This window comes from Podarcis raffonei, chromosome 15, assembly GCF_027172205.1.
Source record: "Podarcis raffonei isolate rPodRaf1 chromosome 15, rPodRaf1.pri, whole genome shotgun sequence".
Lineage (NCBI taxonomy): Eukaryota > Metazoa > Chordata > Lepidosauria > Squamata > Lacertidae > Podarcis > Podarcis raffonei.
The window spans coordinates 686777-701184 of record NC_070616.1 but is presented as its reverse complement, the minus strand read 5'-3'; the positions used below and the strand labels follow the sequence as shown (position 1 = coordinate 701184).

At 54.3% G+C, this 14408-nt stretch overlaps 1 protein-coding gene across 1 annotated transcript in view; it reads right to left on the bottom strand.

The window, feature by feature from the left end:
- Nucleotides 1-14157, bottom strand: part of RTN4RL1 (reticulon 4 receptor like 1) — a 60660-nt gene extending 46503 nt beyond the window's left edge. Inside the window, exon 1 of the mRNA XM_053366728.1 lies at nucleotides 13663-14157. Within this exon, the coding sequence (XP_053222703.1) occupies nucleotides 13663-13675 (13 nt within the window). The 5' untranslated portion in view covers nucleotides 13676-14157. The remainder of the gene's footprint in view (nucleotides 1-13662) is intronic.
- Between the last annotated feature and the right edge of the window lie 251 nt (nucleotides 14158-14408).

Here is a 14408-nt window from a genome sequence, read left to right as displayed (position 1 = left end):
GATTGCCAAGATGAGGAAGAGAAGGAGGTTGATCCCTCCCTCCTCTGTGTGCACAGACCCCTCTGGGTGGGGTTGTCTGGGGGCAGCTGTGCTGGGGGTCTGGATGGGATTACAGAAAAGCCTGGCATCCTAAACCAGCTCTAGCGCCCAACTTTGCTGGTACACTCCGAGTGAGGAGAGTTCACAAAGAGAGTCTTTGCTTTCTTACTGGCTTGGAGGAAAGTGTTCCATCGGAGGCCAAGCCCACCGCAAGGATCAGCGGCCCCAAATTCCCAGATGTGGCCCTCCATGCCTCTCTGCCTGGCCCTTGGGGTTCTTCCTTGGACTACAGCCCTTCTTCACAACCTCTTTGAGTCTGGCTTTTAATAGTGCCTCTTTGCTTGGCCTGGATGGAGGAGAGCGACTCAAAACCAGGCTACTGTACAAAGGCAAGATTTGCATCTGTTGCATTGAAATTATCCCTGCATCGCAGGGGGTTGGAATAGATGACCCCTGGGGTCCCTTCCAATCCAATGATTCTCTAACCACCCAAACCTCTAACCACCCAAACCCAAATGGCCATTGCACCATTTAGCATAGTAGTGTCTACTCTGACATGGAGCAACTGCAAATTGAGAAACAGCCTGAAATGTTAAAAATGGGGTGGAAACCCCCCCAAAAAAACATGTCCCTGTAAAAAGACTTGGGCTCCCATAGCCCGCCTGCTGCGTTCTGGAGCTGAAACTCAAATGTGCTCCTCTGCATTGGAGAGGAGGAGGCTGGCAAAGTCCCTCTCGGCTATGGGTGGGGGAAATGGATGGGGCACAGATTCCTGCACTGCAGGGGGGTGGACTAGAGGACCCTTGGAACCCCTTACAACTCTACAGTTCCTGGGCCCCAATATGTGCCCCGGTCCCTGCAATGGGTGATTTGCTCATTAGTCACCTTTCGAGGGGTTGGGGCAGTGAATTATTCAAAGCACCTTGCCCAGAGAGCAACGCCACGCATCCACGATGCGATCCACTAAAAATAGAAACAATAAATTTGCCAAACAAAACGGGGAATAAGGACCCGACACAAGGCCATCATTCAAATCCAGCATCAGAGAAACGCCCCCGTTTAGTACTACTACAATCGCTACGCTGGCTGTGGAGACGGAAAAGGAGCCCTTGGAGCTGATTGAAGGAAAGAGCAGAATCACTAGATGGGAGGCTGTGGTAAGACCACCGGGAGGCAGCGTGGCGCAGTGGTTAGGGTGTTGGACTAGGACTTGGAAGACCTGGGTTCAAATCCCATCTCAGCCACCGCCTCTGAATACTGGTTGCTGAGAATCGCAGGTGGGGAGAGTTGCTGCTTCCCTCCGGCTCTGCTTGGGGTTTTCCCTTTGGGGAATCTGTGAGAAGTGGAGGCTGGACTAGGTGACCCAGCAGGGTTATCAGCCTTATCATAGAATCAAAGAAATGTAGAGTCGGAAGGGATACCCAAAGGCCATCTAGTCCAACCCGCTGCAATGCAGGAATATCAGTTAAAGCATCCAAGACAAATGGCCATCCAACCTCTGCTTAAAAACCTCCAAGGAACCACAGTCTGCCACTTCCTGAGGGAGAGATCCTGCTCTTATAGTCCATATTTCTAAGGGGAAAGCTCCAGCTCTGTGGGGGAGCCCTGCTTGGCATGCAGAAGGTCCTGAGTTCAACCTCCAGCGACATCTCCCAGAGAAGGGCTGAGGGAGACCCTTTCCCCAGAGTCCCGGGGTGCTTCTGCCAGTCAGTGTAGGCAATACTAAGCCAGACTCGGTGGCCCGACTCAGCATAGGGCAGCTTCCTAGGCTCCTAAGCTCCCTGGCTGACTTTGCATCAGTCACAGCCTCTCAGCCTAGCCTAGGCCACCTCGCAGGGCTGTTGTGAGGATGAAAGAGGGCAGTGGAGCACCCCACCCGCTGGCCCCTCTGAAGCAGACCATCAGGGCTATTCCCTGAGCTCTCTGGGCCAGAGAAGAGAGAGGATGGTCCTAGTAAAGGCTAAGAGGAAGGGGTTGCAATGACAAGGCTGTCCAGAAGACAGGAAGAAGAGGCTGCCCCACCCCCAAGCCAAATGCCAAGGGAGGGAGGGCTCCATTTCAATTTCTCATGCTAATCTCACTCCTAATCTTAAATTCAGCTCTCTTACATTTCCGCAGCAATCTGCAATACAATTTTTTCTTATTAAAAAAAGCTTCCTGAAAATTCCTCAGCATCTTAGTCAAATTCCTCCTCACAAACACATTTCTGCAGAGCAATTTTCTCTAACACTCTGCCCCTTTTGGCATGTTACTTTCACTGATATATTCATTTATATGCACACTTAAACCCAGTGCATGCATTTCTGTATGGAGAACTGTGTTGCAAAATTCAGAGAAGTGCAGATTTCTGAAGGGCGGGCGAGTTTCAGTTTGCGTTTTTTCGAAAGCATGAATCGGGATGGTTCGCAGTTAAAAAATAAACTGAATTAACTGTCTCCCATAACCACCACTGTGCCCCCATCTAGGGTCAGGGGGTGGCCTGACTGCCCCTATCTCCTGCCTTTCTCCCCAACCTTTCCTCACAACGGGAATCCCTTCTGGGACCCCTCTCGGACCAGCTACCTGGGCCTCAGAATCTCTACCTTCAATACCAAGCCCTGGTCCCAGGTGATGTGTGGTGTCAGAAAAAGAGAGCATGTGCAGAGAGCTTTTAATTTCCTGTTATTGTTGTTCAGGAGGGAAGTCTCCCAGGACAGGCTTCCAAGTCCTAGACCAGCGGTTCTGAACCTGTGGCTCCCCAGATGTTGTTGGACTACAACTCCCATCATCCCTGAACTCTGGCCTTGCTAGCTAGTGGTGATGGGAGTTGTAGTTCAACAGCATCTGGGGACCCAAGGCTGAGAAAGGCTGCCCTAGACAGTCCCAGAAGAACCCTGCTGCCACCGCTCCCTCCCTCTCTCTGCCCTGTCCTCGTCCCCCAGGAAGAGTGGCTGCCTTGGGGTGTTGAGAAGCTGCCAGTTGGTCTCTGGCTGCCTGCACCCAAGTAGCGAAGGCCTGGGAGAGACCAGGAGTCAAATCCCCTTGGGTGACCTTGGAAAACAGGCACTGCCTCTCAGCCTCACCCACCTGGCAGGGTTGTTGTGTCGGTTAAATGAGGGGAGAGAGAGGCACGCTCCCTTGAGAAATCAGAGGGCTAGAAGGGCAACACATAAATAATGGAGCTTAGGGAGCCCACTGGCTTAGAGGAGTGGGTGACACACGTACACAGCTCTGAACACACAGCGTTGCTAGGGGTAGGCTAGATGTCCCTTGGCGGTCCCTTCCTACTGTACAATTTGATGGCCTCCAGTGGTGGGACATGGTCTGGGGGCTCAGGGGTCTTGCATAGCAGCACGGGCAAAACCACAGTCACACACCCCTGGATCTGCACCCTGCGGCTCTTGTCAAATGCTAGAGCTGGCATGTATTTCTGCAGAGCCCAGGTGCTGCTGCCTACCTTGCAGAAGCAGGTTCACAGTTCCTGGAGAGCAGAAAGAGAAGGCCTTTTTTGTGTGGGGGGGCCCTCAAGCCCAGGCCAGCTCTGTGCCCCCCCCTCCTGCCCCTCCCTCTCCCTGCCGGCTCCCTTCCCTGCATTAGAAGAGCAACTAAGTGCAAATAACTTAATTCGATTCTCTTGCCCAGCTGCCAAGTGAACCCTTTTAGCAAAGCAATAGAGGCGTGGGGGGGGGGGACACACCGTCTCTGCTGGGGTTCCTGCAGGCCCCCACCCCACTCCCGCCCAACCACCTTGCCATATGCCTTGACCTTGAAGCGACCTTCCTCTCCCCACACGGCTCTGCCGGGTCAGAGTCTGTCACTCCAGGAGCTCCCTGGCCTGCCTTGCTTCCTCCCCACACCGGGGTGACCCAGCCCCTCACGGCAAGGGGGCACCAACAATAACACCCCCTCAACACACTCGCACGACAGCAAACCCTGACAAAGCCCCCTCACCCCATGAGCCCCCAAGGCTGTCAAACTAGGCTATCACCAGCCAGGGCTAAGAGAAGTGGCCCTTATCCACACCAAGGTTGGGGGGGGGGAGTTAATCTGGATTAATTCGCCATGTGAACGGGATTACACGTCTTGCAGGCATCTCCCGATCAGAGGACTTGCTCTCGATTTGCAAGCCCCTTAATCTGGATTAGAGGCAGCCGCTAACTAGCTCTCCTCTGGGTCTGGGGTTATTTCCATCTGCTGTCCCGTTTGAAGGAGGTTGACGACACCCCAGTGGGGCTGGCAAGGAGGTCTAGGCCTCATTCCCTAAGTACCGGGTGTTTGGTTCGAGCCCAATAAAGATAAGGTGGGGTGACGTGGGGTGTCCTGGGGCTGTGATCCACACCTGCACCTCACTTTCCTGCCCCATTAGGGCCCATTCTGTTTGCAGCACCCGCTAGGAGTCCCTGGCAGCCGTCTGGCTGGGCATTGCAGAAGGAACCTAAGAGCTCTGCTTAAATGCCTCCAGACAAGGAGAAAGCAACAGCTCCTGAGGCATCTGCTTGGCCACTCTGAAAAGAGGGTGCTGGTCCAGTTGGGCCACTGGCCTGATCCAGCCGGACTCTCTTCTGATGTTCTTAAAAAGAGCTCTCAGATCAACCCAGCTCTCCCCAGAAGCTGCTCTTCCCAGGGGGTCTTGTCAGCTCCCAGGCAGCGCTGTGATTCCCCCCAGAGGCAGACCCAGGTCAATCAACAGATTCAGGTGTTTGTTTTCTCCCCACAAGCAAGGAGCCTGCAAGGCACCGTCAATCATACTGGGATGTTTACACAGAGGAAGAAAAGAAAGCTGCCTTAATTCCAAGCCAAACCATGAGTTCGTCTAGAGCCCTCCCTTTGGCTGACCAGAGGCTGACATCTGCCAAGGGCCTTTCAAGCTCAGTGTCGTCCACACCGGCCAGCAGCAATGGCCCTGCAGGGTTTCAGGCAGGGACTGTCTCCTAGCCCTGTCTGGGGTCATGGGCTGTTTGGATGCAGAGGGTTGGTGGGAGGAACCGGCTGGGGAAACCCCAAGGGAACAAGGTTCAGAGCCCGGGGAGTGAGGATGGGACAACAATGAGCGGTCAGAGGGAGAGGACTGGGAGAAGGAGGTGTTGGAAGCTGAAGCAGAACAGGGCTTAGTGATCTGGGAGAGTCTGTGGCAAAGAGCAGCCCAGAATCAGAGGCAGAAGCTGAAGCAGGAGAGGAAAGAAGCCAAGAGGCAGAGATGAGTCTGGCTGGGGAAGAGTCACAGGTGTCTCCTGCTCCTGCTGCGACACACTCACCTCCCACTTGGTCTCCCAGAACCAGGAGAGGCATGAAAAGGGTGGGGAGAGAATGGCTGCAAGCAGGCACAGTCTCAGATTACTTGAGGGAATTTAGCTGTGGGGAGGCGGGGCCTTCACTCTCTGCAACTGCTTCCTGGGGGGCAAGACCTAGTGAAGAATTGACGTGCTCATAGGATGGACACTCCTGTGCAGACACTGTCTTGCTAATGAAGAGTTAACTCCAGCTTGCTCAGTGTGATTGACTGCTGGCTCGCTCCTGGAGATGCTGTCAGGGATTGAACCTGGGACCTTCTGCATGCAAAGCAGGTGCTCTGTACCACTGAGCTATGGCCCTCCCACCTCAAATATTGGAAAGACGGGGCAAGACCATGAAGGGAAGGGTGAGAGAGCACTCCTACAGAGCAGGGAGCTCCATGTGGTGGGTGCTGTGCTAAATAAGAGGAAAACTCCCTGTTTCCTTATTCCCACCAAGTGGGTCTCACATGAAAGGGGGTGTGTGGGGAAAGAGGCTTCTCCCGCTGGTCAAAACAGAGGGATGAGAGGTGAAATGAGGAGACCGGGAGCAGCAGCAGCAGCAGTAACAGGGATGAGTTGGCCAGGATTAACACGCACACCCAGCACACTTTATTTCTATCACATCACAAACACCTCTGGTTTCACCCAGCCCCCTTCTTCCCTCCTGCCGTATATTTTGGAAGGCTCAGGTTTTTCTGCCTGTTGTGCACTTGGGCACCTTCTGAGACCTCAGAGCCAAATGTTCCCTGAACACAGAATCATAGAACTGGGAGGAACCCCAAGGGTCACAGAGTCATAGAACTGTCAAGTCGGAAGGGAGCACGAGGGTCATCTAGTCCAACCCCTTGCAATGCAGGAGTCTTTTGCCCAAACCCACAAGCCTGAGATTGAGAGTCTCCTGTTCCACCGACTGAGGTTGTCCAGCCCATAGGTAGGCAAACTAAGGCCCGGGGGCCAGATGCGGTCCATTTGCCTTCTCAATCCGGCCCTCAGACAGTCCGGGAATCAGCGTGTTTTTACATGAGTAGAATTGTGCTTTTATTTAAAATGCATCTCTGGGGTATTTGTGGGGCATAGGAATTTGTTCATCCCCCCCAAAAAAAAATATAGTCCGGCCCCCCACAAGGTCTGAGGGACAGTGGACGGGCCCCCTGCTGAAAAAGTTTGCTGACCCCTGGTCTAGCCCAACAACTTGCAATGCAGGAATCACAGCAAGATCACAAAGCAGGTTTTCACCTGGCTTTTGATGAAATTGGGACACCATTTCGAATCAAGATGGCGGACGGAACCTTCCCCAACTGGGCGTGAGGTGGCTAATAGGCCAGTATGTGTACTCAAAGACACAACTCTCATTTCTGACTCACTCAGCACAGCCTGGCTTAGTCTCTCTGTTGCCATATCTTTCTTATCCCGCCTTTGTTATGTGTGTGTTACTTTGCATTTCAACTTCTGATGTAATCTGGCTTTGGGGAAACACGGAAATACCACAAATAAATAATTTAAGGACCTTCCTTGTCTTTGCAGCCCTCGAAGTGAGCAAGGGATCTGGTGGGGCGACAAGCCTGGGATTCCAGTTTTGCACCGGGGTTAAAGGGAGGTGCGGAAGAGAGAGGGAGAGTAAGATCAGCAGAAGGGACCAAGGGGCGGAGGGAACCTCTAGTGCAGCATCCTGTTTTCACAGTAGCCAACCCGATCCTGTCCCCCGCAAATGGGCTGCTTGCAAGAAAGGCCTGATCGCAACAGCAGGGCTCTCCTATCTGAGATTCACAGAAAGTGGTATTTCAGAAGCATCACTGCCTCTGACTGTGGAGGCAGAGCAATAGCTCATCCTGGCCAGTAGCCCACCATAGCCCTCTCCTCCTCCATGAATTTGTCTAATCCTCTTTCTGAAGCCCTCCAAGTTGGTGGCCGTCACTGCCTCCAGTGGCAGGGAGTTCCAGAGTTTAACTCTGCACTGCGTGAAGAAGGGCTTTTTTTTTGGTCTGTCCTGAATCTCCCAACATTAGATATCCACAAGTTCACGTGTTCATAGAAAGGTAGAAAAACACTTCTCTGTCCACTTTCTCCAGGCCTCGCATCATTTTATAAGCCTCTTTTGTCCTTTCTGTAAACTGAAAAGTCCCAAATGCTGCAACTTTTCATCATAGAGGAGCGAGTCATTCCATCCCCTCGATCATTTTGGCGGCCCTTTTCTGAACCTCCTCCAGCTCTACAATCTCCTTTCTGGAGTGCAGAGACCAGAACTACGTCCCTGCCACAGATTCAAATAAAGGTTTTCTGCTTCCAAAAAAAAGAAGAAAAAAAGTATCATTTCCATGAGAGCCAGAAATGAGTGACTTTCCCAAGTCTGGAAAACAAATCCATAGCAGAGGCAAGACTTGAACCCAGCTCCCCTGGTCCCAATTATCTACTGCTGGCTCTCTACCCCAACTTGGCTGGAGGAAAGCTTATTCTTGCCCTGGTCAGGGCCTTCTGGCACCATTTCTGCTTCTCCTCAATCCATTCGCCGGTTTATTTATTTAAATATTTAGGCTCCGTCTCCTCTGCCAAAGCCCCAAGATGCCTCACCATTCGTCTGTGACATCTCTGGACACATGTTTTCTTTTCCTGCGTTGGGAAGGTCTCGTCTCTCTGGTAGGACATGTTGAGCTTCCTCTTCCATCGAACCATGGAATTGTAGAGTTGGAAGGGGCAACGCAGGAGCCATGGCTAAAAAAATATCTGACAGGTGACCACCTGAGTCTGCCATCTTCCAAGATCATCCATTCCCCCCATCAAATGGCTTAGAAATTTCTTCCTAATGTTCCACCAGGATCTCATTTCTTGCCATTTTTCTACTGCTAGGAGTCTGGGGCTCCTTTCATCTCCTCACTAATTCCACTCTTTTGGAGAGACTGTCATTTGTGACCTCTCCTATCCCCATGCCTTAAACTTTTATTTATGCCCCCCCAACCTGGGGAAGCCTTAAACCAAAGCAGCAACCCTCCTGAATTGCCTGCATCCCTTGATCTGATCCGGTTGGCTTGATCTTAGGATTGGGGGGGACAAGGTGTAGGTTCTCCCGTTTCCGTATTCATCTTTTGAAATTAAGCCCCTTTCCTTTGCAAGTGGCACAGTCTTCAAAATGTCAAGTGCACCTTGATGTTAAAAGAATGGATGGGGTTGCTGGGGTGGGGAGGGCTGCTCCCCACAGCCCAGCCCACTGACTATCCCTGGTGTAAGAACTGGACCTCCCTGATGCTCTGGGAACTGGGAACGCCAAAGGAATCTCCAGTTGGCTTCCGGAGCGTGTACGCAACAGCAGAAGTAAACTTGGGTGAAATGGGTCTTTGGAGAAGACCTCTGAAGTCTGAGAGAGTTAGTATAAAAGAAGGAAGCTGGTGTTTATTGAGGGAAGTGCACTGGGCAGGATTCTATCGCCCTGGATCACTAACCAGCTGGAGGGGCAAAGAAGCTCTGCTCTCCAGGAGCACCTCAAAAGTGTGAGAGGAGAGGGGAAGCGATCCAGCCAACACACCTCCCTTGGCCTTCAAAGGACAGGTCAGCACAGAGGTCAAAGGGAGAGGGGCGGGAATCTGGAAGGCTCCCTCTCTATCTGCCTGGACCACACACAGACCCTTCTAGGCAGCATCTCAGCTTCCTGACACCTCATGCAAGGGAACCTGGAAGGGATCTGAGAAGCGTTTCAGAGTGGCTAAGGAGCCTATTGCCCCCACAAAAACACATCAGCGCCACCTCCCATAGCTACGTGTGATTCGGCTCACTAGACCGAGCCATCCAGAGCCGTTTGCTCTGTACTCTAAGTGGCATGTTGGGTGAGAGGAGCAGCTGCTATGGGCTGAGGGTGATCCTGCCTTGGCAGGTCAGGCCAAGGAACTGCAAGACACTCCTGTGATCCTACAAGGGAAGGGGGGCCCTCAGACTGGGAGCCCCCTCCGCCTTCCTTGGGGCTTTCCCCAGCCCACACCTCTCACTGGCTCTGCCTCACACCGTCCTTGAGTGCCTGTGCAAGACTGCAAATGTGTCCTTGAACTCTGCACTTGCCTCTGGGCTGGAGGGTGGAGAGAGAGAGGCTTTGAAAGTGTAGACACCAGCTAACCATTCACATTCCTTGCCCTGCCCACTTTTGTTTTTGGCTCCGCCCACCATCGAATCCTAGAATTTTAAAGCTGGAAAGGATGCAATGGGTCATCTAGTCCAATGTCCAAAGTGGCCCTCATAAGGTTGCCCGGGATGGAATGAGGCCCCTGGATTGAAAAGGTCCCTGCCTGCCCCCTCCCCAGGTCCTATAATATGTGTCCTGAGACAAGCTCAGGCACTGGGTTCTAAAGAGACTTAGAATAGGTTTTAAAAAGCTTTGGGGTGTGGTGGGTCCCCAGGAACAACCTCCAGAATTGCCCCACCCTCCTCCTCAAGCACAGAAGGGGGGACCCCAGTCTGAACTCTGCGGCTGCAGCCCTTTCACAGAGGCAGGAGAACCAGTCCTGGTGGAGGAGGCTGCTTCAGGTGACCCTCAGCCGTGCCACCTTGGGGGTTTGGCCCCTTTGAGCCGGGCTGCCTGCCGTTCCCAGGACTGGGGTCTGCCCCTTCACCCAACAAAGCAGCCTTGGCCAGAATCCAGCTCCGGCTGGACTACAATTCCCATCATCCCTCTGTGGCTCTGCTGGGAGTTCTCATCATCATGTCTCTTTCCCCCACAAAACCTCAAAGCAACTTAGAGAACTGTGAAAAATAAGCAAAATGTGCAAAACAACCTCAGATGTGCAAATGGTTGACTCGGTTAGTGAGGGGAGGGGGCCTTAAGAACACAGGAAGAACCTGCCGGATCAGGCCAGTGGGCCATCTAGTCCTGCATCCTCCCCTCCCAGTGGCCAACCAGTCCCGTCCCCCCCCCCGTGGGAAACCAGCAAGCGGGATCTGAGCAAGAGATCCCTCTCCGCTCCTGTGCTTTCTAGCAACTGGTTGTCAGGAGCATAGCCACTGATATCGTTATCATTAGCCTTGCTCATCTTCTAAGTTGGTGGCCATGCTAACACTGCTTCCTGTGGCACGGAGTTCCACAGTTCAACCCCAGTCCTGGCCAGATTTATTTACCTGGCAAAATTTATACAGTGGTACCTCGGGTCACATACGCTTCAGGTTACATACGCTTCAGGTTACAGACTCCGCTAACCCAGAAATAGTACCTCGGGTTAAGAACTTTGCTTCAGGATGAGAACAGAAATCATGCTCTAGCGGCGCAGCAGCAGGAGGAGGCCCCATTAGCTAAAGTGGTGCTTCAGGTTAAGAACAGACCTCCAGAACGAATTAAGTACGTAACCAGAGGTACCACTGTATACCACTTACTTGGGGGAAATTATCTCTCTAAACAGTTTGCGTGATGTGAATAATAATAATAATAATAAATTTTATTTATATCCCGCCCTCCCCAGCCGAAGCTGGGCTCAGGGCGGCTAACAACAATCAAATAATCCAACAATCAAATAATCCAACATTCTAAAAATATTTCATTATAAAAATTAATTAAAATCAAGTTAATGCTTTCCAGTAGCCTCATCCAACAGAAGGTCAGGACCCAGGAAAGGGGTGTTTGTGGCCCAGGGGTCCATGTTCTGCCCTTTGTGCTGGGACCAGAGCATGCATCAGAAAAACAGCTCTACCGGCCGTGCTGGACCAGGCTAAAAAATGCACCCCTAGTCCTGCCTCCTGTCCCCACAGTGGCCCACCAGAGGCCCCCAAGGGAAGCCCAGCTGCTCTCCCCACTTGGGGTTCCCAGCATCCTGCCTCCAACGGTGTAGCAAGAACACAGCCAAGGGGGGCTAGTGGTGGCTGCCTGGTTCAGGCCCTTGGGATCTTCAGAGGCTTCTCCAGATCTACTTACAGATACTGCCATCAGGGGTGTTAAGTGGGGAGGGCTAGCCTCAAGTCGTTGGCCCCAGCCTTAGGATCTCCTGAACCTTCTTCCTTACATTATTCCATTAGATAACTGCTTTGAGGGTTGTCTTCTTGCAGGTCTCTTAATGAGATATAGTATTGATTGATTGATTGATTGATTGATTGATTGATTTAATAAAACATATATAGCCCTTGATAGTTTTTTTTTAAAAAAAAAAAACCAACAACCCTCACAAGCAGTTTATGAAAGAAATAAATAAAACAAATATTTGGCAAGATTAAGTGGCATGTTAATCGATTTAAAAAAACACACCTAAGTGGGTTGCATGAAACAAAGTTGGTTTTATATGTATGTGAGATATATTTAGATAATATTAAATCTCTGTGTATATGAGAGAATATATGTGCCTGTGTTTATATCCCCAGGTACACACATACCTCTACGCACAACAACCTCAACTTTGCTTCTGTCCTGACTGCCCCTCTGAATGGCCGCCTAAATATGCAAAGATGACTATATGCAAATGGTTACAGGTAGGTAGCTGTGTTGGTCTGCGGTAGTTGAAACAAAATAATAAATAATAAAAATTTCTTCCAGTAGCACCTTAGAAACCATCTAAGTTAGTTATTGGTATGAGCTTTTGTGTATCTGAAGAAGTGTGCATGCACACGAAAGCTCATACCAATAACAAACTTAGTTGGTCTCTAAGGTGCTACTGGAAGGAATTTTTTTTATTTTGTTTCGACTATATGCAAATGAGATGCAAATATGTGCCTGGAGGCAGTTGCTGGAGACCTGGAGGGGTCCGGGGCTGAGCTGCTCTCCCTCCAAAGCAGACCTGCTCCTTCCGGGGCCCAGAACCAGCGAGGCCGCCGCCGGTGCCAAGAGGGGGCCGGGGTCTTTCTCCTGGGGGGGGGGAGTGGGGGGCGCGGCCTGAAGCGGGCCCGGCTGCTGAATTATTCAGGGCGGCGATATTAGCTCGGCAGAGAAGCGCGGGCCGGGCTGGCTCTTTTCTGCATTTCCTCCGCGTGGCTGACGTACAGATAGATCCAAATGAAAGACAGCTTCGAGACTCGCAAGAATTCATCGCGGGGCCACTTAGCCAAGTCGCCTCGCCCCCCGCGCGCCTTCGCGGGACCCAAAAAGCTTCCTCGCCCCGCCCCCCGCCCCCAGTGGCCAACTTCCGAATGGGGGAGAGGTGGTCCTAAACTGACCTCTTGACCCCCACATCAAAGTCTCCCTCCCCCCTTTATTAAGGGGACTGCTGATTCTGGCTAGCGGGCTTCAGGGGCGCTCTGTGCATGCTCAGGAAGCTGTGCTCCTTTCAAAAATAGGTGCTGGGCCCTGACTCGCGGTCAGGAAGGAGGCAGTTGCTTTGGCACGGATTAAGCTTCGGAAACTGGGGCAGAAAGCGGGGGTGGGGGCGGGAAGGGAGAGTGGGAAGGAGGGAGGGCGAGGCCTCATCCTTCCTCCCTTCTTCCTTGCGAGGGGCCTCTGTGGCACCGCTTTGCCAGATGCTGCCGTGACAAGACCGGGCGCGGGATCTGCCTCCCCATCCCACCTTCTGAGCCGATTTTAGAGACCCCGCCACGACTGTGACCCCACCGCCGCCGCATAAAGATTAGAGCCGAGCGCACCAGCTACTCGCTCCCCTCCGCCCTGCCCCACTTCGGGTCCCGAGAAAAGATCCGCGCTCAGCCCCACGGATCAAGCCCGCCCCTGAGACCCCCATCACCCTAGGGCGCGCGCGCGCACGCACACAAGTCGGTCTCAGAGCGACATCCCAAGATTGGGCCAGCAAAGTTGGGCGCATTTGGTAAGGGGGAGACCCCACGCCCCCCATACTTTGACTTGACAGCGCGCGCGGAGAGCTAGCCAGGTCCCAGCAGCCCCGACCCGTCGAGGGAGATGAAGGCGGCAGCGGGGCGCGCGAACCAGAATGCGACTGCGGATCACGAAGCAAAAGAAACCTTACACCCGAGGAAGCCGGGAGGGACCGGCCTCTCCCCACCCCGTTGGGCGCTCCGATCTTCTTGCCCCCCCCCACGCCCCGTCGACTCCTTCCCTGCAGCGCCGCCCAAGCCCAAGTGGCGACTCAGCTCAGCGCTCCGGACCTTCCAGGCCGGACACCACCTGAGCCTCCCCAGTTCGACGGGGACCCCCTGCCACAGCCCTTTGGAGAGACTGCTCTGCCCTCCCCGCCGCCTCGCCCCTCTTTACTCTTTGCCACATTACTCCCCCCCCCCCAGGTACCCCGAGAAGCCGAGCGGAGCGTGCGGCTCACTGCTCTCGTCCGGGCGCGACTCCGGGGACCCGCGGGAAGGAGCCCCGACGCCCCCACTTCCCCCCGGAGGGGCCAGGAAAGTTTGCCGGCCTGCGCTCCCCGGCTGGGTCCGGCAGCCCCAGGACAGCGCGGCAAAGTTTGGCGACGGCCGCCTGCGTCCCTCGCTTCCTTCGCGGGCTCTGCGGACTCACCTTTGCGGAGCATCTTGGAGGCGCCGCGGCGGCGGATCCCGGAGCGGCGCTCACAGCGGGCGGCGACTGCGACGGCGGCAGATAATCCGAGCGGGGCTCGCGGGAGCTCCAGGCAGCCGCATCGCGCGGCCGGCGGCAGCGTTTCCCCGGCAGGCAGGCAGGCAGGCAGGCAGAGAAGGCAGGCGAAGCGGTCGGACGACTCTCCTTCTCCGTTGCGCGCCTGGTTGCTCGCTGCCGGCTCGGCTCCGCTCGGCTCGGTGCTTTTAGGGGGGGGAGCCGCCCCCTCCGGGCTGGCCGCGCTGCCGCCTCCTCCTCCTCCTCCTGCTGCCTCCCTCTTTAACGCGCAGAGCCCCCTCTCCACCCGCTCGGGTTTGCGCCTCCAAAGGGCGTCGCGCTGCTGCGCCCCAGCTCGCCTCGCCTCTCTTCCCCGCAGCAGCGACGGCTGGGCAGGGCTGGGCTGGGCTCGGGCTGGGCAGGGCCAGGTCCCCCTCCGCCTCCTTCCCCGCCTCCTCCCTCCCTCCCCCCCCCGCTCTCCCTCCCTCCCGCTTCGCATCGAAAATTTATGAAAGTCTTGGCGGCGGCGCCCCTCCCGACAGCTCCCCACGGAGGGACAGGCGGAGCCCGCACGCAGGGAGGGAGGGAGACTTCGCTTCGGAAAAGGGGGCCTGGCCGGGAAACGGGGAGCGCCCCCCACCCGATATAATCTCTACCACGCTTAATTCTGCGCCCTGCGGGGAGGGCAAGAC